At 32.4% G+C, this 23,609-nt stretch overlaps 1 protein-coding gene across 2 annotated transcripts in view; it reads left to right on the top strand.

Moving 5' to 3' along the window:
• LOC143244702 (matrix metalloproteinase-21-like) overlaps positions 1–15,201 on the top strand; it is a 52,704-nt gene extending 37,503 nt beyond the window's left edge. For both annotated transcript variants that reach the window (XM_076489819.1, XM_076489820.1), the window contains exons 5-9: positions 13–190; positions 5,881–6,174; positions 9,704–9,946; positions 11,704–11,882; positions 14,053–15,201. In XM_076489819.1, coding sequence (XP_076345934.1) covers positions 13–190; positions 5,881–6,174; positions 9,704–9,946; positions 11,704–11,882; positions 14,053–14,337 — 1,179 coding nt within the window. In that variant the 3' untranslated portion in view covers positions 14,338–15,201. The remainder of the gene's footprint in view (positions 1–12; positions 191–5,880; positions 6,175–9,703; positions 9,947–11,703; positions 11,883–14,052) is intronic.
• Positions 15,202–23,609: the final 8,408 nt, after the last annotated feature.

Below are 23,609 nucleotides of genomic sequence, written 5' to 3'. Positions count from 1 at the left end.
TTCATTCCAAAGGAAGTGGTCACGTGGCGTTTAGTAGAATCAGGATACAGTAATCAACTAACAATAAACACTCAAAGGAGTGCATTAGCATTGGCTTTCCGGATGTGGGCCGAAGTAATTCCTTTGCTGTTCCAAGAAGACACCCTGTCTCCGATCAATAACGTCGATATTCTGATTGCCTTTGGAAGAGGTAAGTAGCATTTCATTTATTAACTTATTTTACACATTTTAAACTGAATACTCTAACTTCTTCTCAACTACATTCATTTTTTAGATCTCAGTCCCTATCTTTATTATTTAAAACTGGAATAAGACTATCTTCATTGAACGATTTTTATAATAATTTAAATAGTATTAATGAAGGATTTTGAATCAAATATAAATTTAGAAGACCATGATTTTCATTTTACTATCAGTTTACATACCAGGAAAGCATAGTTTTTCAATTTAAAACAGGAATAAAAAACAAATTACAGTTTTCGTTTAAGGTCTTCAATCCTTTGGCACTATAAATAAGTACCATTATGTTTATAAATTATAGTTAAACTGTTTAATTAAATAATAATAATGTATGAGTGAGTTTTCACTAACACGTTATGCCACTAGTTAGTTTGTTTAATTATTTATTCACTGTTTTACATTTATTCCATAGGTAATTACGGGCCAGGCATGGCCAAGTAGGTTAAAGCGTTCGACTCGTAATCTGAAGGTCGCGGGTTCGAATCCAGGTGGCACTAAACATGCTCGCCTTTTCATCCGTGGGGGCGTTATAATGTAACGGTCAATCCCACTATTTGTTGGTAAAAGAGTAGCCCAAGAGTTGGCGGTGGGTGGTGATGACTAGCTGCCTTCTCTCTAGTCTTACAATGCTAAATTAGGTAGGGCTAGCGCAGATAGTCCTCGAGTAGCTTTACGCGAAATTCAAAAACAAACAAGTAATTATGAGACCTATGCCTCAATATACTTTACTACAAAAAAGAAGCGAAATTTTATGATATTATTATTTAAAGATATAGGAACTGCAAGATTATTTCGGTATTTATGTGATATAAAATTCAAGGATTTATATACATATAGCATGTAAAATGCTTATGACAGGAGATAAGATAATTGCACGAGTGGTTAAAACTGTTTTGAAGAAAAGTATACAGTTGCCGAAATGCGCGAATGGACAAAACAATAGAAGAAACTTTCTTTTCTTTCGACATTTTCTTGAATATGTTGTGTCAAGCTACACACAATATATAAATATTATACATAACTTTCGGAGAATAAAATTACAACTCAACTGTGCCAGTTAAACTAGAATAGCAATTCTTTAATCCACGAGTGTCTGATAAGCTCCTCACGTTATTAAGGACTAAAAATAATCAGAATAGATAGAGTCTATGAATAACTGTAACCAGAAGGTGTAATTCCTATGTCATTGATTTGCAGCAATCATCTCGATTTTAACAGGCAGAAAACGTACAGAAATATACACGAACATTTATGTTTTAACATGAAACTTATTATCTTGTTTTATATATTAATAAAATCGCAAGTAATTGGTCAAACTGTGGTCAAACTATGTAACATAAATGTCAAAACTAGAAAAACAAGGCCAGTGTCGTAATTATACCTGTACTTTGGCTATCCAGCAGAAAATCGGAAGAATGATGAAATTTATGTAAGATTTAATATTATATATTTATTTTAATATCAATGTTTTTCAGTCAAACATATGTCTAGAAATTCATGTAACTTATACTGTTAAGTGTGTGTTAAATTACCGTCAATTCTTTAAATTTGTAGAAGATTCTCAAGTGTAATAATCAATAATATATAATTTATGAAAGCACTAGCGTATTGTCAGTATCGTTGGGCCAGGTGAAATTTCTAGAAATTAGCCTAATACTTATGAATTAACGCGAAGCGCCAAGGGACATTATATACTGTTGGTTTGCTACAGCTAGTATACTATAAACCTTGGAAGATGTGATTATTATTAACGCTTATCAATGGAGAATGTCAGATATTTGACCGTTAACGTCTATATATTTCGAACATTTACAAACTGTTTAACTTCAGCAGATTAACATCAGACGTTGGTGTTTTTATGAAGACATTATATAACTTCAGCAGTATAAAACTCACATGTGATTAGCGAAGATATAGTTTCCAGTTAAATGAAATGTGCCTAAATCAACTCGGAATTAATTCGCTCATCTTGATACCTCGATAATATATCCAGTTAGAGACCAGATTGAAGACTTAATATTGTACCTTAACTTCGTAAAACTTTTTGTAATATTCTCTATTATAAATTGTACTACTTTTTCTGCATTGAAATATTTGTATTAAGAGAGAAAGCTGTGAATATAAATCTTGTTTTCAAGCATCATAATTTTGATACATCTCTTTAGTTAATTAACTTCTAAGTTTAAATATCAGGCTATTTCAGTTTGTGATGCATAACATATAAAATTGGAGGCTCGTTCATGATAAATCGTAATATGTAGCATAATGCATTGGAAGCTCGTCTGAGATAAATTATAATACTTAACAAATGAACTTCAGGTATATCCGCAGTAATTCAGCTTTTACAGCTCTACTCATTCGTCAGTACGTGAAATCACAATTAAAAACAAAGTAACCATACTGGTCATGACGAGAAATCCACTTGAAGTAAAAATGTACCTCAGAATGCCTGGTATGGGTATTAACACTCTTGTCAAAATGAAGCAGAGAACAACGTTTCGACCATCTTAGTTCATCTTCAGGTTAACAAAGAGAGTTTGAAACTGACAGTCACTAGACATATGTCTTAGGGACGAAAGTGTAAATAGGTACGGGATTGTAGGAGGTATTGCAGTGTAAGTTTAGTTATTAATTAGTATAGGTGTAAAGATGTTCATTTATTCTGGTTTAATTTTGGTTTGAGTTGTTGTATAAGTAGGTCTTCTATGATTATGCGTTTGTGTTATATTGTTTCCCTACTTAGTAACTGGGTGTTTTCTATGGTTATGTTGTGTTTATTTGAGTTGCAGTGTTCAAAAACGTGTGAAGGTGTTTTTGTGTGTTCTTTGAATCTGGTTTTCATTTTCTGCTTATTTCTTTCATATCAAAGTCGTGGCAGTTGTTGCATTGTATTTTATAAATAATGTTAGTGTTGTGTTTGTCAGTCGAGTTTTTACATACTATGGACTTTAGTTTTGTACCTGGTTTTTGATTAAATTTGGTGTTTACAGGAATGTTGTGTTTTGTTATAAGTTTTCACAATTGTTGTTTATTTTTGCCGATGTCAGGAATATTTGGTATTCTGCAATGTAATATTTTGTAGTTTATTGTATCTTGGGTTTTATTATTGTTTGTCTGTTGATGATTGTGGTGTTGATCTAGGTGTGTGCGTATAATCTTTTCAGTGGTTTTTGGAGGAAATCTGTTGATTTCATCGTTAATTTTATTGGGTGAGCATAGTTTTGTGGCCATATTTATTTGGTTTCTTAACGTGTTTAATTTTTGTTTTGTTTCATGTGCTGAGTCCCAGGGAATGTATAATCCAGTAAGGGTGATTTTTCTGTAGATTTCTATTTTGAATTGTGTATCTGTTCTCGTGATCTTGAGGTTGAGAAATGCTATTTGGTTAATTTTTTCCTGTTTACAGGTGAACCTAATGTTGGGGTATATGGAGTTAACGTGGTTGAAAACACTAAATGTGTGTTCTGTAGATGTGAATCCAGCAACTGTATCGTCAGCATTCCTGTACCAGTATAGTGGGAGGTGTAAGGCTGAATTGATTGCTTGAGGTTCAATCTGTGTCATAAAAATGTTGGTTAGAATTGATAACACAGGTTCCCCATACTTAGACTTGTAGGTAGTTTTGGTCATTGAACATAAAGTTAGTTTTGGTGGTAGTGAATTCTATAGGGTTGCTAATTGTTTGCTGGGGAGGCGTATTAATGTGTTGAGATCTTGGATATGAAGTTCTAAAGCTATCTTGCAAGTTTCATGGTTGAGACTAAGTAACCACACATTACAAGGAGCACTATATAGTGTGAATGGCATTAGAAAGAGAAGAAACATTGTGAAACGTATACAACGTGACATGTGGATTTCGCTACTCTCGTACCACATTTTTCGGCCAGATAGTCATGACTCACGAGTAATTATTTTTCACCCATAATGAGAAACTAACCATGCATTATTTTTTAAATTAATCATGTTGGATCTACACTTGGAGTTGACATTATAAGCAAAAAAACATAATTATACATTTTAAGTTAAATTCATCCATGATAAGATTGTTCATGTTGTAACTAGTACAATAACTTAAATTTAATATTTTTATTGATTTTTTTTTAATGCTGATAGAGTTATTTGCACGTTAGATTAAATTTACTGTATTAAAATTATTTTGAAACTGCTCATCTGTTGATGTATAGTCTACATGAAATGACATATATCAGAAATACATTAAACTTACATCTGCTGATGTAAAGTCTACATGAAATGACATATATCAGAAATACATTAAATTCACATCTGCTGATGTAAAGTCTACATGAAATGACATATATCAGAAATACATTAAACTCACATCTGCTGATGTAAAGTCTACATGAAATGACATATATCAGAAATACATTAAACTTACATCTGCTGATGTAAAGTCTACATGAAATGACATATATCAGAAATACATTAAACTCACATCTGCTGACATCTGCTGATGTAAAGTCTACATGAAATGACATATATCAGAAATACATTAAACTTCCATCTGCTGATGTAAAGTCTACATGAAATGACATATATCAGAAATACATTAAACTCACATTAAACAGGCACAGCGCAGACAGTACATTGCCATCTTTGGACTAAACAAGAAACAAACAAACCTTATTAATACTTCTAGAGAATCATTATAACTATAATATGTTATGTGTTTTTATACCTTTATGGAAGGCAAAGCTCATAAACTTTAATTTTAACTTAAATTTAACGTCTTTAATCAAAACATACACTAGTGATTTTCAAAACTAAAAATAGAAATACATTTATTTGTAGTTCAGAAGGATGTTATATTATAAGTATAATTATTTATACTTGAATTATTTAGGTTAATCAGATCATTAACGTACCTATTTTTATGTTACTTCAAGTCAATCAGTCTCAGAGTTATGTTACACGAAAGTATTGACATAAAATAAAATAAATATAAATTAATAATGCGAAATTATTTCTCTTTGAAATTCCAAATACTTCCTTATAAACATCTTTCTTAAAGATAATAAACTTATAAAGAATAATACAACACTAATCAAGTATTTAATGGTTATAGGACTGACCGACCTTTTGTTAGTTTTGAGAGTTGAAGTAACAAATTTTACAACTAAAATATTTAAAACACGATTAAGAACACTTAACATAATTTTAATCATATGAAGAATAAAATAACGTGTTTGAATAATATTAGTTAAACTTGTTTACTGAGTTGTCTTAAACAATTTAACTACCCACCAGCAGCACAGCGTTATGTCTGCAGACTCCCACTGCTAGAAATCGGGTTTCAATACTCGTAGTGGGTAGAGCACAGATAGTCCATTGTGTAACTTTGTGCTCATTTCAAAACAAACAAACAGAATATAATTAATCAGAAATTATACTGATAACTATTATTTAAAACTTGACGTTTATAATTTTTATAATTAATATTCACATATGTATACAAGCTCTATTTTTACGTCGTCATCCTAGGGTATGACACTACCTTTATTACTTTTACTATTTTAATATGCATATATATATATTTGCGTACCTTTGTATTGTTTAAAATTAAACATGTGTTTCGTGTAGTTTTATTTTTAAACAAGTTAGTTATTGTATTTCTTCAATCAGGAGATCATCAGAACTGTCCAAACCATTTTGACGGATTTGGAGGTCAACTTTCTCATGCAGTCAAAATAACTGGAAATTCAGAAATCCACGTGGATGACGATGAATACTTAACAGTAGGTTCTGACTACGGAACCAATCTCGTTAAAGTAGCAACTCACGAAGTGGGACACGTTTTGGGAATGCTCCACACGTCCAGAAACTATTCCATCATGTACGCCATCTACTCACAAGTTATCCCTAATAATAACTTTGAACTTGGATGGGAAGACCGAAAATCTGTTCAAAAAATGCATGGTATGCAATAAAACCTAGGTTTCAAATGTAAGAGGTTATTCATATGCAAGGTTGCACAGTGAGGTGTTTGTGTTTCGCGTTATAATCCCTCAAGCGTACCCATAAGCCACAAATTGACAAATATAAAAATAAAATGAATGAAAGATTTTGTTTTCATTCACTACTTATTTTACCGATCGTAAGAGATAAGCGTAGCTTAATACTTGGCATGCTGAGAATCTGTGTTCAAGAAGTTCCAGCTTGAATCCCTTTCCCACAAAAACCACGCTCTGTACTTTAGGGTCGTGGTTCACTAAACGAACAGCTGTAAAATATTAATATTTGGTCGGTCAGACACGTGTAGCATGTAATTACTATTAGGTGCTACTAATTACGCGTGTTTTGTTTAGTCTATCACTTCGAAATGAGGACTGTTGTGTACATCTCTTTCTGTAATTTTGTGGGAATATTCTGAAAGAAATAGACATTTGATATTAAGGTAATAGCTTTAAATAAAAATAGTAAATACGTACATTATTATTATTTCGATTGTTGTACATTTCGTTGTGAGGACAATTTTGGGAAGTACAACTACAAGCTTGTCATAAAGTCATATGTCATGAAAACTCATTATACTTTTCAATAACAAACAAAAACATTTATTATTTTGTTACCATTATTTACAACTACTTTAAAAATTATATCCTTAAACTTTAGCGTTTTTAAGTCAATTAATTTAAGTAAGTACACAAGGTCACTGAATACTAGCAATAACTTAATTGTCAAACAATTATTTAAAATGTGCCATTTAATAATTATTTTCAGAAAAACTTCTAACTCTTTACTTTTTATGCTATTTATTTTCAATGTTTTTACTATTCTTTACATTTTTTATTTGCTATAGGAATTTTTTCTTTTCTTTCTTGTAAAACTTCCAATTTCATTGATAATATTTTCTTAAATTCTCAGTTCAATATTTCATCGTTCTTGAACTCTCATTTTCTCATCTCATCGTTTCTTGAAAACATTTTTTTTCTTTTAATGCCATTCCATAAATTTTCCTTCTCTTCAAAGCTCTTCTTCTCACGCTCTTAATGTCTTTTAGCCTGCCTTTTGTAAACCTCCATTTTTCTCTTATAAGCTTTTTCCTAACTTTCTCATTTTCTTTGTCATCTCCTTCTTCATAAACTACGGATTTCTCCACTGAGTTTAGTTTTAAACTACATATTTTATTACTTACCTCACTTGCTAATTCTTGAAATATTTCTTAATCTGCTCGTTTAATTCTCTTCTTATGTTCTTAAACTTCCTTTTTATAAGCATATGAATAGTACTTTATCTTCTATTTTTAACTCCTGATTTTGCTTCTTATCCCTCTTTTTGAAAGCACCTGATGTCTCTTTTAATCTTTGTTCTCAAACTGCTGATTTATATTATAATCTCTCTCTACAACATCAGTTTCTTTTGTAATTTCTCTTTAAAAGTTTGAGATATTTTACTCATTCTTTTTCCTGTAACATTTATGTTTTCTTTACCTTTCATTAATTTTGGAACTGTCAATTAATCTTTTAATCTCTTTTCACAATTTCCTATTTCGATCCAAATCTCTTTCTTTCCTCAAGCTTTTGATTTCTCATTTTATCTCTCCCTTCAAATTTTTAATAACTTTTTTAACCAGTCTTTCTTCAACTAAAATCACTATTGCAAAATCTTAAGTTTCTTATTTCTCATATAAAGTTTATTACTATACTTATGAGTTATTATAAGTTTGCTTTCTTAAACTGTCGTCCACTTCTTTAATTTCTTTTAAAAAAAGTACTATACAACTCCTGTAATCTCTTTTTAAACTGTTAAGTTTTTGTTTCAGCCTATATTTTCTTGAAACATTAGTGTTTAATTTGTTCTTTTAATTTTCCATATTATTTTACTTGAAACTACATACTGAAGCATCTAATTTATTTAAGATAATATTTTTAAACTCTTGGTTTCACTTCTAAACTTTATTCATGAACTATCTATTTGTCTATTAATAGAATTTATTTAACACTCTACTTTCTTAGTGATTGTGTCGTTTTGATATCTTTAATTTATTTTCTAATATTTTCAACTTCTGTAGCCCCCAGTGGCACAACAGCAAGTCGAAAAACTTACAATTTGAAAACCCAGGTTTGGGATACCCGTGATGGACATAGCTTAGATAGCCCATTGTGTAGCTATAACCTTAAGAACATTGAATATGTTCCTAATTTCCAGATATCTCTACTAATCTTTCTTTCAACTTATTGGTTTATTTGTAGCTACCTTAAACACGTTTCTGATTTTTGCTCTAATATTTCTTCTGAACTTATGATTTTCTTTATATTTTCTCACACTTTATTTTTTCCTAATATTTGTTCATAAACTTTGACTTCTTCACCAACTTCTATGGTTCAATTCTTGATTTAATTTGCAACTTCTCTTCAGTGTCTGAGAGCTTATAACGGTAAAAATCAGATTTCTCAAGTTTTTTTATTTTATCTGTTCTTAACTCAGCATTTTTTCCATTTCTCTTTACAAAAAATGTAATTATTTTACAGGTTTTTAATTTTTAAACGTTTAATAGCTCTTATATCGTTTATTTAAAGCGTCTGATTTTATTTACTTCAATTGCTATGTTTTATCAATTCCTCATGTGTTAAGCACCCTCATTTTCTTACTTTATTTTGTCAGTTTCCTTCTTTAAATCCTGATTTATTTCTTTAATCTCTTGATTCTTCTTCTAATATCAGTTGTTAATTTCTTGATTTATTTTCAATATTCCTTTTTAAATTCTGTTTTTATTTTCTAATAATATATTTTATATTTTTATTATAACACCTTCATTAGCTTCTGCTTGTCAACTTTCTCTTTGTTCTCAATTCTGTTTTATTTATTTCTCAAACTTTTGCATGCTAGTTATTTTGGTGTCTTTCTAATTTATTGCAATGATCTTCTATTTTCTATTGTAAATTGTTCATTGGTAGGACAGCGTTAAGTCTAAGGACTTATCGCCAAAATCCTGGACTCGATTCTCCGCTGTGGGCAGAGAGCAAATGATCGTTATGGCATAGCTTTGAGCTTAAACAAATCTCTTGCTGACTCTCGTTCTTCTTCTAGTTTTCTTGAATAAACCATTGATTTATTTCTATTTGTGTATGTTATCTATCTTACTTACCCTTCTTCTTGCTCTTGTGAACTTTTGTTTTACCTTACTCTTTTCTCCTATTCTAATCTCTGTTTATCAATTTTTCTTTAACATTTTTATTTCGTAATCTTTCTCTCTTACTCGTCTTAAATTGTTACATGTCATCGACTCTATCTGTTCTTAAAATATCGATTTCTCCTTTGTTTTGATTCTGAAATGTTTGTATTTGCTGTTATTTTAACTTTCTTAAATTTCTGAACTCTTTAAGCTTCTTTTGATTTAGATTATACTTTTATTCATCTTAATTCTTCTTCTAATCTTTGTTTTTTAAATACCAATGTATTATATGTCTTGTAAGTTTTGTATTGTTTTCGTTTTACAATGTAGGGACCTGTGAGGGACGTTTCGACACTGTTTTTGATTGGGTTAGACGACGGCCCGATGGTCAGCTCATTTATAACACTTACTTTTTCCGAGCCAATCATTACTGGATGTATGAGAATCGCTTTAATCGCACCAGGTACGGCGATCCATTACCTATAATGCCAGAATGGAAAGGAGTTCCTAACAAAATTGACGGTTTTGTACACGTGTGGACATACCTACAGGACAAATCATATTTCTTCAAAGGTATAAGGACTTTTGACAATTTTTTCCCAAACTTTTATAATATTGGCACGGGATGATACTGTATGTGCATAGAAGTTTAATTGCAAACCTCAGATTAAGTTTTTATTTTCACGTTTAAAATGGTTATCTGCAAGTGTTCATATGTTTTAATTCAAGTTTAAGTTCAGTGGATTGATTTTTTAAATATTAAGCGGATTTTAGATTAATTGATTTATTGATGTAAAAAAGAGCTTACTTGGTGAAGTCTTGGCCAGAATGCTTGCATATTTTGTAATGAATAAGATCATTATTACTACAATGGAATACAAATATACTTAGAAATGTCAAAGTAAGTTATGTGTTATATTATAAATCTATATATATAATTTGTATAATAAGACAGCTTGTATGGGCATCACGAACAATGTTTCAGAAGAGCAAACAATTTTGTCAGACACTTGTAAAGATGTGTAATTCAGCAGTTCATCTATCATGATATGCTGTTGATGAGGTTATTGATGTAAACCACATGAGTTCATTCCATCTTGTTACTAGAAAACGCTGCATCTTAGGCACAGTAGCTGGTTTAGGGTCATGGATAACAATTTTCTTATTAAATTCTGCCCAATTTTTCTCAATGGGATTAAAATATGGAGACTTTGCTGGCCATACTATTCTTGTAGCACCTTCCTTCTCAAGATAATCCTGTACAATTCACATACTGTGAAAAGTGGCATTGTCGTCAAAGAACACTAAGTTACTGCCAAACTTTGTCCTAGCATATATCAGAAATATTACTTATGCGTGATGCCAGTAGCAGGCGCCATTGACTTTTTCCTGGAGGATATGAAGAGCAGTGTTTCCATCAAGTTTTCTTCCCTCAACTGCTCTCCAGGCAAAGATGAACACGAATTTTACCATCAACTTTAACAAGCCGGTAATAGAACTTTTCTGAGAAAATGACATGCCACCAGCATTCTAAATGTAAGCAGTGGACTCAGCAGATAGCCCGATGTGGTTTTGCTATAAGAAATCACACACACTAACTGTAAGTTGGCATGCGGTCTTGCCTAAATAACATGGTTATGGCGGTATATTCTGGTTCATATTGGTTTTTAGATAACCCTTCTTACAAAACAACATTATTTGATCAGTCTCCTATTCCCCGTTCTTCTGGATACACAGGAATAAATAAGTTCATGACATTCTTCTTATCAGGTGTTGCAAGATTTATTTCGATAGTCAGGTGTTAATCTGATAAAAATACTGTCATAACAGGCAGTGTCTAACAGTATACTTTCCTGAACAACTTTTCCTGTAGTCTGATGATATTTCAGGATTCTGGATACAGTACACTGGGAATACCCTACTGTTCTGGCAATGTACGTTTGCTTTATACCATTTCTGGAGATGACTTCAATTTATTCAATAATTACTCCATGCATGCAGACAATGAATATAAAACAGTATGCAAAGATTTTGTCTAAGACTATACTTATGATAAAATAATTTAGCTAAGTTAGGTTATTCTTAATTGCACCCTGGCCTCAGATATAACTGAAAGCTTTAACAGACAGTTTTTTTCTGTATTATTCAATTTTAATTAGTGCTGGGAATTATTTTTACAATATTACAAGTGTTAGAAAGTTAAATTGAAAACTAAAGTTTGAGTTTTTAAGTTGTGCAGTTAACATTTCTTTATTTTATTTTATCAAAACTCATCATTCTTGTACGATGCAAAATTTGCAAAACATTTATAAATGTTTACTTTTTATTAGGTCGTTACTATTACCTGTATGACAGTATTAACGATCAGGTCGCTCCAGGATATCCCAGAACTATATCGAGCGATTTTAGAAACATCAAAGGGTCAAAATCTCCAAGAATTCCGGATAATATTGACTCTGTCTTCTTCGATCAAAGAAACACTGTCTTATATTTCTTCAAAGGGAAATATGTAAGTATACACCATTTAAAAATAATTATTTGTCGCGTATTCAGATCTTTCACAAGGAAGGAAGGGATGTAAGCGTATAAACAGTGATAAAGAAAAATAATATGTAAATGTAAAAACATTTATAAATATGATTACGTGCTAATGTATATTGAATTCTATAACTAAGGATGAATCATTCCTTCAAGAAAACTGATGCATAAACATATAAAAATAGAGAAAGTGTAGATAGATATAAAATATTCAATAAAGATGGATAACATGCTATTATTTACAGAGTTTTCTTACGCAGTGGCATGAGTATATAGTCAGGCCTACAGTCTTGAAAGTTACGACAGAGCTTACGCTTTCTTGTTGCAAATGGTATTGTTCCATGATCAACTGAGTTACTACAAACCTAAATACATAAAAACAATCCATGTAGTCACTTTCGACCATGTTCTATTTGACGACGTTTGATTTTCATAATAGTCCTGTAAGATAGTTTCCATTGCAAGAAAGCTCGTTCGTGAAGTTATGTCGACAGCATACCACACTTTCCTAGTTGCTTTCCATAATCCAACTTGTCAAAGGTGATTTCCCAGTGCAAATTTTAACGGTCTTGAAGCATTGAAATATATAGAGTTTTTGTCTTTGTATGGAATAGAATAATATCATTTTCAATCTCTAACTGCTTAAGATGTGTGACAAATGAACAAGAATTATGACTGGGACACTTATTAAGGTAAACAAATGCTGTGTGAAACTCGTTTTGATACGGAAATTATTTTTGATTAAGTTGTTTACTGTTGCCAGAATTACGTAGACAGCTTTTACCACTGAACTTTGAATTCGGGGATTTTTACTTGTTACAACACGTTCACTTTCTTACTGTGATTGAAGTGTAACTTGTTGCAGGTCTTTTTCTGGAGGGTCCTTGTCCTCCAAGTTGATGCATATTTCTTTGTTTTCCAACAAAATTAAGCATAATGGATATACCTGTCTTTGAAATTCTAAATTCGTTTTCTAAACACATATTTATGACGCTTTTAATCCACTTTATATCGCGTCATTGAGCTAAGAAAACCAACTCTTAACCAAAAGATAAATGCAGCTCTACTAAACCTTCAACTGTAACAATACAATGAAAATAACAGAACATGAGTTTCTATAATCTTTAAGGAAATACGAATATTTGGCATCGGATAGACTGTTACATTCCCCTCTCGAAAGCAGAGATATCACATTACATATGTAAAGTTAAAAAATTAAATTCTGATACACTTCTTTCCCTTGCAACTTTATATCGTTTGTAATTGTCACCAAACTTGCTGATTTGCATATTATAAATCAATTTTGCAAATGTACTCTCCCCTCTGTATCTTCAGTTCTAACACACAAGAGATAATTACAACTGTATAAAGCATATTTGTGAATATTCGAAGTAAACCTTGGCATAGCATCCATAGCCTCTTTGATATTTACTGAGAATCAGAAATACTGATTGACAACATTTATTTTTGTTTGGTACCAGGGCAATTGCATCTTTATTTTATTTTCAGAGCTTTAATGGAAACATTTTGTAACTTTATTACTTTCTGATACCTTCAATCTTAGAATGAGGATAAATGTCTGTGATATCCGCATCTCGAAAGATTGAAATAACATATAACTCAATCGCCGAGTTGATAACATATTTTCATCAAATTATTAACCAAACGATTACTTATGTTTAAAGGACTGTTATTCAATTGTTAAGGGGCCTGACATTGCCATGTACTTAAGGCGCTCTACTCGTAATCTATGGTTCACTGGCTCAAATCCTCGTTACACTAAACGTGCTCGCCCTTTCAGCCATGGAGACGTTATATTGTAACGATCAATCCCAATATTGTTTGGCAAAATTGTAGCCCACGATTTGGCAGTAGGTGGTGATGACTAGTTGCCCCTTCTCTAGTCTTACACTGCTAAATTAGAGATGCTTGTACAGATTGCCCTCTAGTAGCTTTGTGCGAAATACAAAAAAAAGAACAGAAATATTTCATGAAGATACCAGCCTAATTTTTCTTTCAAAATGTTAAAAATGTTTAATTCTAAATTTTCATAATGCCACAGCGTCTAAAATGTTTAAAACTTAAAATATTGTAATGGGTAAATCATATAGTATCTATAATGCATGTTCTAATGTGTTTAGGTCTATGCTTACGATGTAGAACGAGGAAATGAAGGATGTTGTTTGCCAGGATACCCACGCAAAATAAACTTAGAATTTCCGTCTACAGACCCAAAATCCAAGCTTCCGCACAACCTAGATGCCGTTTACTACTCTTATTCCGACAGGAGCATGTATTTCTTCAAGGGCAAGTACTACTGGAAGAACAGGGCGTTTAATCCTCTTGACAGGAGGCGAAGGAACACCATTGTTGGACCAAAGCTTATTTCTTCCAAATGGCACGATATTTGTGATACCGAAATGTGACATATATCTACTTCAAAGCGAACGTTTTGGCTGTGCCCTTTTGCTCTTTTTTAATTCGCAACTGCCTATTATTTAGAAGGATTGTACAATCATAACATTTATTTTGATAATGAATTCATTAAAACATTGCCGCTATGCTGTAAATAGGTGAGAAGAAACGATGAACCAGTTTCTTATTTTTTTCATAATCCACTGGTGTTTATTTAAACTAATATTGTACATAACTCTTAAGAACATTGTTTGTATTCTAATTAAGTTACACTATTATTTCAAACGCCTATACTAAAACCACAAACTATTTAATTAAATAATCATTGTAAGTTATTTGGTTCAATATTATGTGAATCAGAGATGAAAGTCTGCCGGTACTCACTGGTACTGAATATTGGGACGAATGTTTAAGGCGATACGAGTACCGGGACTTATTTGAACTCCTTTGTCGTTTTTTATGTACACGCTTTTTTTTTTTCAAAAGCAAGTCCACTTCACCCAGCTGAGTACCTCTACGGTTTTCAGGATTTCGCCCCTGTTGTAAATTATGTATATCTCTAAAAGTAAATAATTTCGTTTCAAATTTTAGTAACTGATACCCTACTTGTCAATAAATTGTTACAATTATCGTTTTGCCCCGTATACAATAATTTGTTACTGTATTATAAAAATGGATTGTTTACATACAATAAAAAATAAGACTAAATAAGTAATACAATGGTTTGAGAGTAGTAGAAGATTTGTTATGACATTATTGGTTGTGACAATTCATTTTATTTGTGACTATATATATAGATACGCAACTTGTATTTAGTGAGACACGTGTTTTTTGTTCCCCTTATAGTATTAAAGTTGAAGTTAGTAATTAACAAAGAATATCTTTAGTGTTACAAAATGTAACTACTACACAAATTTATTTTATCTAGCTAGAAAATGGACTGTGTGTCACAGGCACACTCATTACGGTTTTGAATTAACATGCTTTTACTAAAATACGACTTTACAGTTTTGTGCTACATTCAATGATGGAAACGTAAAGCATAAAATTACTTGGGTCAATCAATTTGGTTTTTGTTCTATTAGTAAATGTCTTAGATACTGTACAGTGCAACCTAAAATGACCATCGAACCTACATCATTTAAAATCGTAGGTTCATTATGGTTTTCACCCTTTATGCCTTTTACTACTAAAGTTACGAATACACTTAGCTTCCGTTAATTATTTTTTAGATGCAAAACATCTTTTGCTAGCAAATCACTGTGCAAATGCATTTCACTTTCTCCTTAGCTTTCTTCTGGAATAACCAAAAAGGGTCAGAATAACTAATTTATGTTATTAAACTATACCATAATTTACCATTTTGGGATAATAAAAATTACTCTTCACCAATTTAATGTAATTATTGTCCTCACAGTTTTATAATCTAAAAGAGCGATTTAACCACTACAGTATCTGTTGTAGCCCAATCGACCCGTTGAGCTCTACAACTGCAATGATAAGGAATATTACGTGGTTGTCATGTTGTTACATTATCATTTTTGCTTATATTTATAGTCCTTAGAATTATAACAACTTTTATCTTTTATAAAAAGATAACTTTAAAAATAACACGTTTAATTTATTCCATCATTAGAGATGTGAGCAGTCGGTCTAGCATTTTTGGGCCCTGCATGGCCAAGCGTGTTAAGGCGTGCGACTCGTAATCTGAGAGTCACGGGTTCGTATCCCCGTCGCACCAAACATACTCGCCTTTTCAGCCGTGGGGGCGTTATAATGTGACGGTCAGTCCCATTTTTCGTTGGTAAAAGAGTAGCCCAAGAGTTGGCGGTGGGTGGTGATGACTAGCTGCCTCCCTTCTAGTCTTACACTGCTAAATTAGGGACGGCTAGCACAGGTAGCCCTCGAGTAACTTTGTGCGAAATTCAAAAACAAACAAATATATCCATTACACTCTCTAATTACGTAATTACCTTGGAATAAAAAATAACTATATATTGTAACGACCTTAATTTCAATATATTTCTATTGACTGCTAAATATTTACTAAAAATAATGGTTTGTTTTGAATTTCGCGAAAAACTACTCGAGGGCTATCTGCACTAGCCGTCCCTAATTTAGCAGTGTAAGACTAGAGGGGAGGCGGCTAGTCAACACCACCCACCGCCAACTTTTTGGCTACTCTTGTACCAATGAATAGTGGGATTGATCGTCGAAGTATAACGCCCCAACGGCTGAAAGAGCGAGCATGTTTGGTGCAACCGGGATTCGACCCCGCGACCCTCGGATTACGAGTCGAACGTCTTAACACGCTTGGCCATGCCGGGCCTGCTAAAAATGAACAAACGGTTTGGTGTTTCTATCAAACATTTAACAATTGGTTTTAGAGAACCAGACCTAACCGATTCCATCACACCTCATGCAAAGAGATATATTAATAAGCTTCTGACAGTCGCTGAAAGGAATTATATAAAATGATATTTAATAACAAAATAATTTTATAGCAATTTAAAACGAAAATGTTATTAAACAAAACAAAAAAACCAGAGTTTCAATATTTGTATAAAAGTAGAATTGCAACAATACCAAAATTAACTCTGAACACTTTCTCCAACGACATTAAAACCAGTCAAAATTCGTACACCGTAAAATTTCCTGCTCTCATATTTTGAATTAATTATTTAGTTAGTAGGTTTTTCAATAAATACTAGAGGTATAAGACACAAATTAAGAGTGAGAAGGTAAGGTTTATTTGGCAGAGTGAAACTTTGAAATGTGTGCCATACGTACACTCATAACGGTTTTGGCTTAAATTCTATACATTCTGTTGTTTTTCCTGGGAGTAATTTTTTTTTTATTTTAACGCAGTTTTACTGCGAACTCGAGGCCCGGCATGGCCTAGCGCGTAAGGCGTGCGACTCGTAATCCGAGGGTCGCGGGTTCGAGCCCGCGTCGCGCTAAACATGCTCGCCCTCCCAGCCGTGGGGGTGTATAATGTGACGGTCAATCCCACTATTCGTTGGTAAAAGAGTAGCCCAAGAGTTGGCGGTGGGTGGTGATGACTAGCTGCCTTCCCTCTAGTCTTACACTGCTAAATTAGGGACGGCTAGCACAGATAGCCCTCGAGTAGCTTTGTGCGAAATTCCAAAAAAACCAAAAAAACAAACAAATACTGCGAACTATTTAAAAGTGCACAACTAAACAATTTAATTTTGTTCTTTTTACTTATCTGGATTTTATGTTGAGTAAAAAAATACAATAACAGCAACTGTTACCATACAGAATCTCTGAGTTTAATAATTTCAATGTTTCGACCCACAGTATCGAGTTATCATTAGGTAGGTTGTTGTTATTGTAAATAATTATAAAAGTAAAGAACCAAGGTAATACTGAAACATCTACACAATAATTGATAATGTTTAAACAAATTAAAAATACAACAGAAACTAGGAAAATAGAGAGAGAGATTACACATCAAATTACATCTGTTTTCATTTTCATTCAGATTTACGGACATCAATGACAGAAATTTAGTTAAACCTTCGGTGGGCTCAGCAGATAGCCCCATGTGGCTTTGCTATGAGAAAACGCAAATACAAACAAACACAAGCTTGGTTAAAAATAGTAAATATTTTAAAAGATTATCTAGTTGATGTATTAAAGAAAGCTGCGTAGTGACACAGCTGTACGTCTGTAGGCTTATAACCCTAAAAAAACCCTAGTGTGCTTAACTACACAGAAATTAAAGCTATTAAAGAAAAGTGATTTATAATTTCCGTTGCAACTATTTTTATTTGTTTTCTCCAACTACATTATAAATATGACGATCGATGAACTGGTAATAGATATTGAGTAGGTAGAGTTTCAGATAGCCTGTTTAGTTCAATGAAGTATTTGGATCAATGTTAGTCATCTCGTACATTTAGATACTTGATTTATATATGTATTAGCTTTGAAACTGAATAAGTAAATTTATTTTTATCGTATTTTTCTCATTTGAACGTCACTTAAGCCAACAGATTACAGTAGTTTACAAGTAAAGGCAATTTGTGAGAACGTTAAGGAAAAAATATACTAATTTGTTATCATTACATGGACTTGACATTATTTTCACGGAATAACTTTAAAAATATTCCAACAAAAGAACAACGTGAACGTTTTGTTTTCTTAAAATTAAGCACGAAGTTACACAATGAGCTCTCTGTACTCTGTCCACCACCGGTATCGAAATCCAAAGTTTTGAGCCTTGTAATTCTGCAGGTATACCATTATACCACTGGGTGGATAAAAACATTAGATCAATATTATTTCAAAAATGTTTTCGTACCTTAATAATATGTATGTGTATATATATATATATATATATATATATAATTTTGCACTTTAGAATTGGATAAATCTTCTTAATATGCCTTCATACTTGGATGCATAAACAGAGTCTTGCATTAAGTTGAATATTATCCATAGTTCTAGTGAACTAGTGCAATCACTAAATAGCTCATAGCACCCTTATTTTATAATATTGGCTACTCGACCCCAAATGGCATGAACTTTGACATATAGCCTACAGAACGCTGTCATAAGCTTTTTTTTTTCTGTTAGATTACGAACGAGATTAAAAACAGATTGCCAATAAAACCTTCGTTAACTCTTGGGTTAGTCTTGCTTTACCAAATAGGTCTTTCACCTTCACTGTTATAGTGCTTGCCTGGCTGAAAAATGTAAATACCGCATTTTTGCAGTAACTTGATACGAATCACGAATGTTTTTTCATAGCCTGACAAACTGGCTCCTCCATGCCCCCTTCTTTTACAAATTATACCATGCACTGATTAATTTTGTTGGTGTAATGAAACGTCATTTAACTTTTTTTTTATCTGAAGTCATTATTACCGACACTTTGAAAGTGATGTGCACGGAGCCTCAGATTTAACAAAGATGTCATATAAAGTTACCAAGGTGAGCCTACTTTTGAGTAAAATTTTATTTACACCTAAGTTGTGTACAAAAGGTTGTTGATAATTCTTGCTCACTATTTGTATATTTAGTGATATAACATTGAGGTAGGTACATAGAATGTCACAAAGATTTTTTCAAGGAAGAGGTGATTATTGCACTTAACATATATAATGTCAATTTATAAATCTTAAACACCGAAAAAATGCCGGTGTTATTAGGTTTATGTTCTGACTTTACTATATTTTGAGAAATACAGCTTATGTCCTTACTGGCTGTTCACGAAATATAACTACATCAAGACAAAGTATGCATGTACACATGCTAGTTTGTACACGTATGTTAGATGAACCCACAAATAACGATTCATAGGGTATATGTGTGTGTGTATATATATATACATATACCATTTCCAGATATCTATCGTGAAGTTTTGTGAATTCTGTCTGCTCATTCAGATCATCAGAAAATGTTTTCTGTGCACAGTTGACAGATTTTAGAAAGCACACAGAGGAGAGGATCACAACATAACCTGTATACGTTGCGTAAAAACATCTTGCAGTGAAAATGCTGCCGTAAAGATTATATACGTAACCTATGTGATGTGTTACATACAAATATTTATTCCAACTTTCCAAGTCAATTTTGGCGGTGTTATACATTGTACAGGAGGTTGATATAGCAGATATGTTTATTGTCTTTAGTCTTGATGTTCAAACAATGACGTACAATATGGACTTTACTTTTAACAAACATTGCCATCAATCTTTAATATTCAGTCAGTTAATTACAAACCTATTAATTTTCAGGCTATGTTTAGGTGACTTGAAAACAAAGTTTGCTATGTTAGTATATGAAGATGTTTCTTTAAAGCTACAGTTTCTTAGGGAAACTTATGTATCATTATTAGTTTACAGTAACGTTGTAAGCAGATTCATATATTATACTATTCTACATATTGAAATTCGGTTATGTGATTAGTCACATGTATTGATAAACACTTTAACAAAAATCCGTAAAGAAATAAGGTGGAATTAACCTTGAAAACAAGAATATTCTGAATGTAAATATGTAATGGAAAATTAAAGGAAGTGCAAGGCTACTGTCAATCCTTTTCCTAAGCCTGAAAAGGATCCTAAGACTCCTGATTATCGTCCATTTGCTTTGATCACTATCTCTGTAATGTCAGTAGAAGAGGGATAATGCATGTCTTATTTGGTTCTTTGAATTAAGCAGCTTCTTTTAGCCAAACGAATGTGGTTCTTGCCAACAACGCCTTACTGTAGATCATTTATTTCATCTTTAAACCTCGATTATGGTCGCCTTCCTTAGGAGAGAGCATCCATTATCAATCTTTTTGATCTTGGAAAATACTTACAACACCACACGGAGGTTTGGCATTTTACAGGGTCTCCGTTGTTATCTGCTGGATGGAAACTTACACACTTTTATTTATAACATTTTACTTGACAGGAATTTCCAGGTCTGTGTCGGTGAAAAATTTTCCTGATTCTCAACAAAGGAACTTGGACTACCCCAGGGCTGTATCTCTGGTATCACACTGTGATATAGCAACTTCGTTTTTTGATCATTGTTATGGGTTTATTTATTGTTCAGTTATTATTTAATTGTATCGTTTAGATAATCTATGCATTTTTATTTGCATTAGAAATTTAGCTCACCTTCTACATAATCAAATTTATTTTGAATAAATATATCTGTGTATAATGGAATTGACACGAACATCTCTAGTAGAGACGCACAGATATTATTAATCTACCAGAAGTGTATGTAATTTATGATCACATGAAGTTGTGCGCTCGTGACCTACTCTGTAAATAAGTATCTTACTAGAAGCTTCACTAAATCCCACTTAAAACACAAAACATTATCTTCTATCTTAGGTTGAAACAAAATAAAAAGGGAATAGTTAAGCTTCAGCTTTATGACACACAAATCAAACTCACGAATAAAATAAAATTTCTTAGATTATCCTTTGACAAAATACTAACCTGGAACACGAATTTCTCAGACATTGTGATCAAAGCAACCCTTGCGCCAAAGGCTGCAACGCCAACTTTGACAATACATAATACCAAGTGTCGAATACGAATACCTGTCACACGTAAGGTGTTGATACATTTGTATAAAAAATTAGAATCAACCCAATTAACACTACGCTTAGCCCACCGTCTTCACGTTTATACTCCTGGCCCAAATCTTTATAAAATAAGTAAATCAATGACAATCCAAATCCCATTTATAACCCTCGCATATAAATACTACAAGTGCAAAAACGGGACTAATATCTGTACGAATGTCACCAAAATTGCGCAGAAACACCTGTCCCATGGGGCAAATTTATTTTTCCCATCATATATATCATTTTACAAAACAAACAAAACTCACTTCAAGAACCACTTTGAGCGTTATGTCTTGTTCTTCTCCACCCTTTTCCTTTTTCAGGTTACTGACCAGAAAGAACAATGGACTACAAGACTAACATTTTGGAATTGTTATATATTTACATCTTTAAACTGTTTGAGTTGCCTGTTATTAAATAATGTATTTTGTTTCCTAATTTGAAATTGTTAACTGTAATTATAGAATGTTATATGTTTTGTTTAATTGTCATTAAGAAGAAATAAACTATGGTTCTACTCTTGTGTCGTTTCTGGGACGGGTTACGTCTAATGTTTCCGTTTGTGACTCATTGATCGTGTGTATCGGAATTGAAGCTTCACTTTTATCTCATTACAACAACAATAAAGCAAATCCACTTTGCACGTCTGGTCTTCTTGGTTTTTTCTCTCACTTGGCCACGGCAAGTCATCAAAGCATAATTAAAATTTTATGGAAGTCATAGCTTATTCCCTGAATTTTATTCACCACAACTTCTAAAATTAGGTATAAGTCATAAAAGAGAAATAACTTGAATTTCTCACCATCTAAATATCTACCATGATTGGTTGACTTCACTAAGAGAAACAGAGAAAGTTACGAGATAGTTAATGAAGAAGATAGTTACTACTGCTTTTCACTAGACACTGTTATTGATAATGAAAGGTATTATTGGCATATTGTATTTGCTGCATTATTTTTTGGGAGGAACTAGGTTTTTTATTTCTGGTTCTTTTTCTAATTCCATTTTTATTGCTTTATTAATATTTATGATGACATATTTATTAATATTGGTGTGAAGCCCTGAATAAGCACTTGTTTATTAACTGTGTTTTCGATAAGTGTTGAATTTATTACTAAATGCTGTTATTCGAATAAAATGATTTTTGTTATTGAATCATAATGTAGAGCTGTGTTCCTTTTAGACCTTTACAACATTTTTCAGTTTCATAATCAATTCTATCGCTGAACAACTTGCTAGTACTGTTGCAAATAGCTTATATGTCGATGACTTCCACGTCTTTTTTTGGTAGCTGGATATGAGGTTGATTAAGTTGCGGTTTCAAATGGTTCTTACTCGCTTATTGGGGTGTACCAGAGCAGATAATTTTACCTTTTCATCTTCTAAATCCTCCTTAATTATCTTCTCTTCTTGATGACTGAGATAAAGTTATGGGAACTTTTTCTTTTTGACCTTAAGTTGACATTTATTCCTCATATTAAGCAGTTTTTGTCAAGTATACAAGGGCATTGAAAATCCTTTCCATCTTCTCCTCCACTCTTTAGGAAGCAGATAGATGTTAGATGTTAAAAATGTATTATTCCCTCGTTTGCTCAAACTCTGACTGTGGTTCTAGGTTTGCGATTTAGCCAATGACTCTGCCTTGATTGATGGACCCTATATATCATCAAGAGCTTTAGCTCTGAATGGGGCTTTCTTTACTTCACTGGTACAAAATTTGTACTTTAAGTCCTATGAACTTCTTTTTCACCTCGGGTATTTGCAACTTTCCATGCTGTATGCTACAAGACTTCGATCCTTGCGATAAAATTCCGTCTGAAGTTGACTCTGCTTTCATCCATGAATAAGTATTTGCAGTTCCAACATTCATTCGACTTATCAAACCATTGCTGAACGAAATGGTTTTTGACATTGGACAATATTGCTGAGTGTTATGTTCAGTTTATTCTGACACAGATTATTGCCATCCCCACTTCTGACTTTTTCTTGAGATATCTGAGGAGAGCAAATACTTCTGATTGAAAGTATCGTCTTCTCTTTTTATGGATATTTCAAAATCTGGTAACTCTGTGCAACCTCCTAACTATATTTTCTTATTCTCGTTGTTTGGCCATCTTGATTCCATAAGAATTGGAGGGAGGAAGTTTTCTTTTGCATAAGACTGGTTCTGGTTTTGACTTGTTT

The sequence above is a fragment of the Tachypleus tridentatus genome, chromosome 2 (genome assembly GCF_004210375.1).
Source record: "Tachypleus tridentatus isolate NWPU-2018 chromosome 2, ASM421037v1, whole genome shotgun sequence".
Classification (NCBI taxonomy): domain Eukaryota; kingdom Metazoa; phylum Arthropoda; class Merostomata; order Xiphosura; family Limulidae; genus Tachypleus; species Tachypleus tridentatus.
The sequence above is the reverse complement of the archived record's forward strand: the minus strand, read 5'-3'. Positions and strand labels throughout refer to the sequence as shown.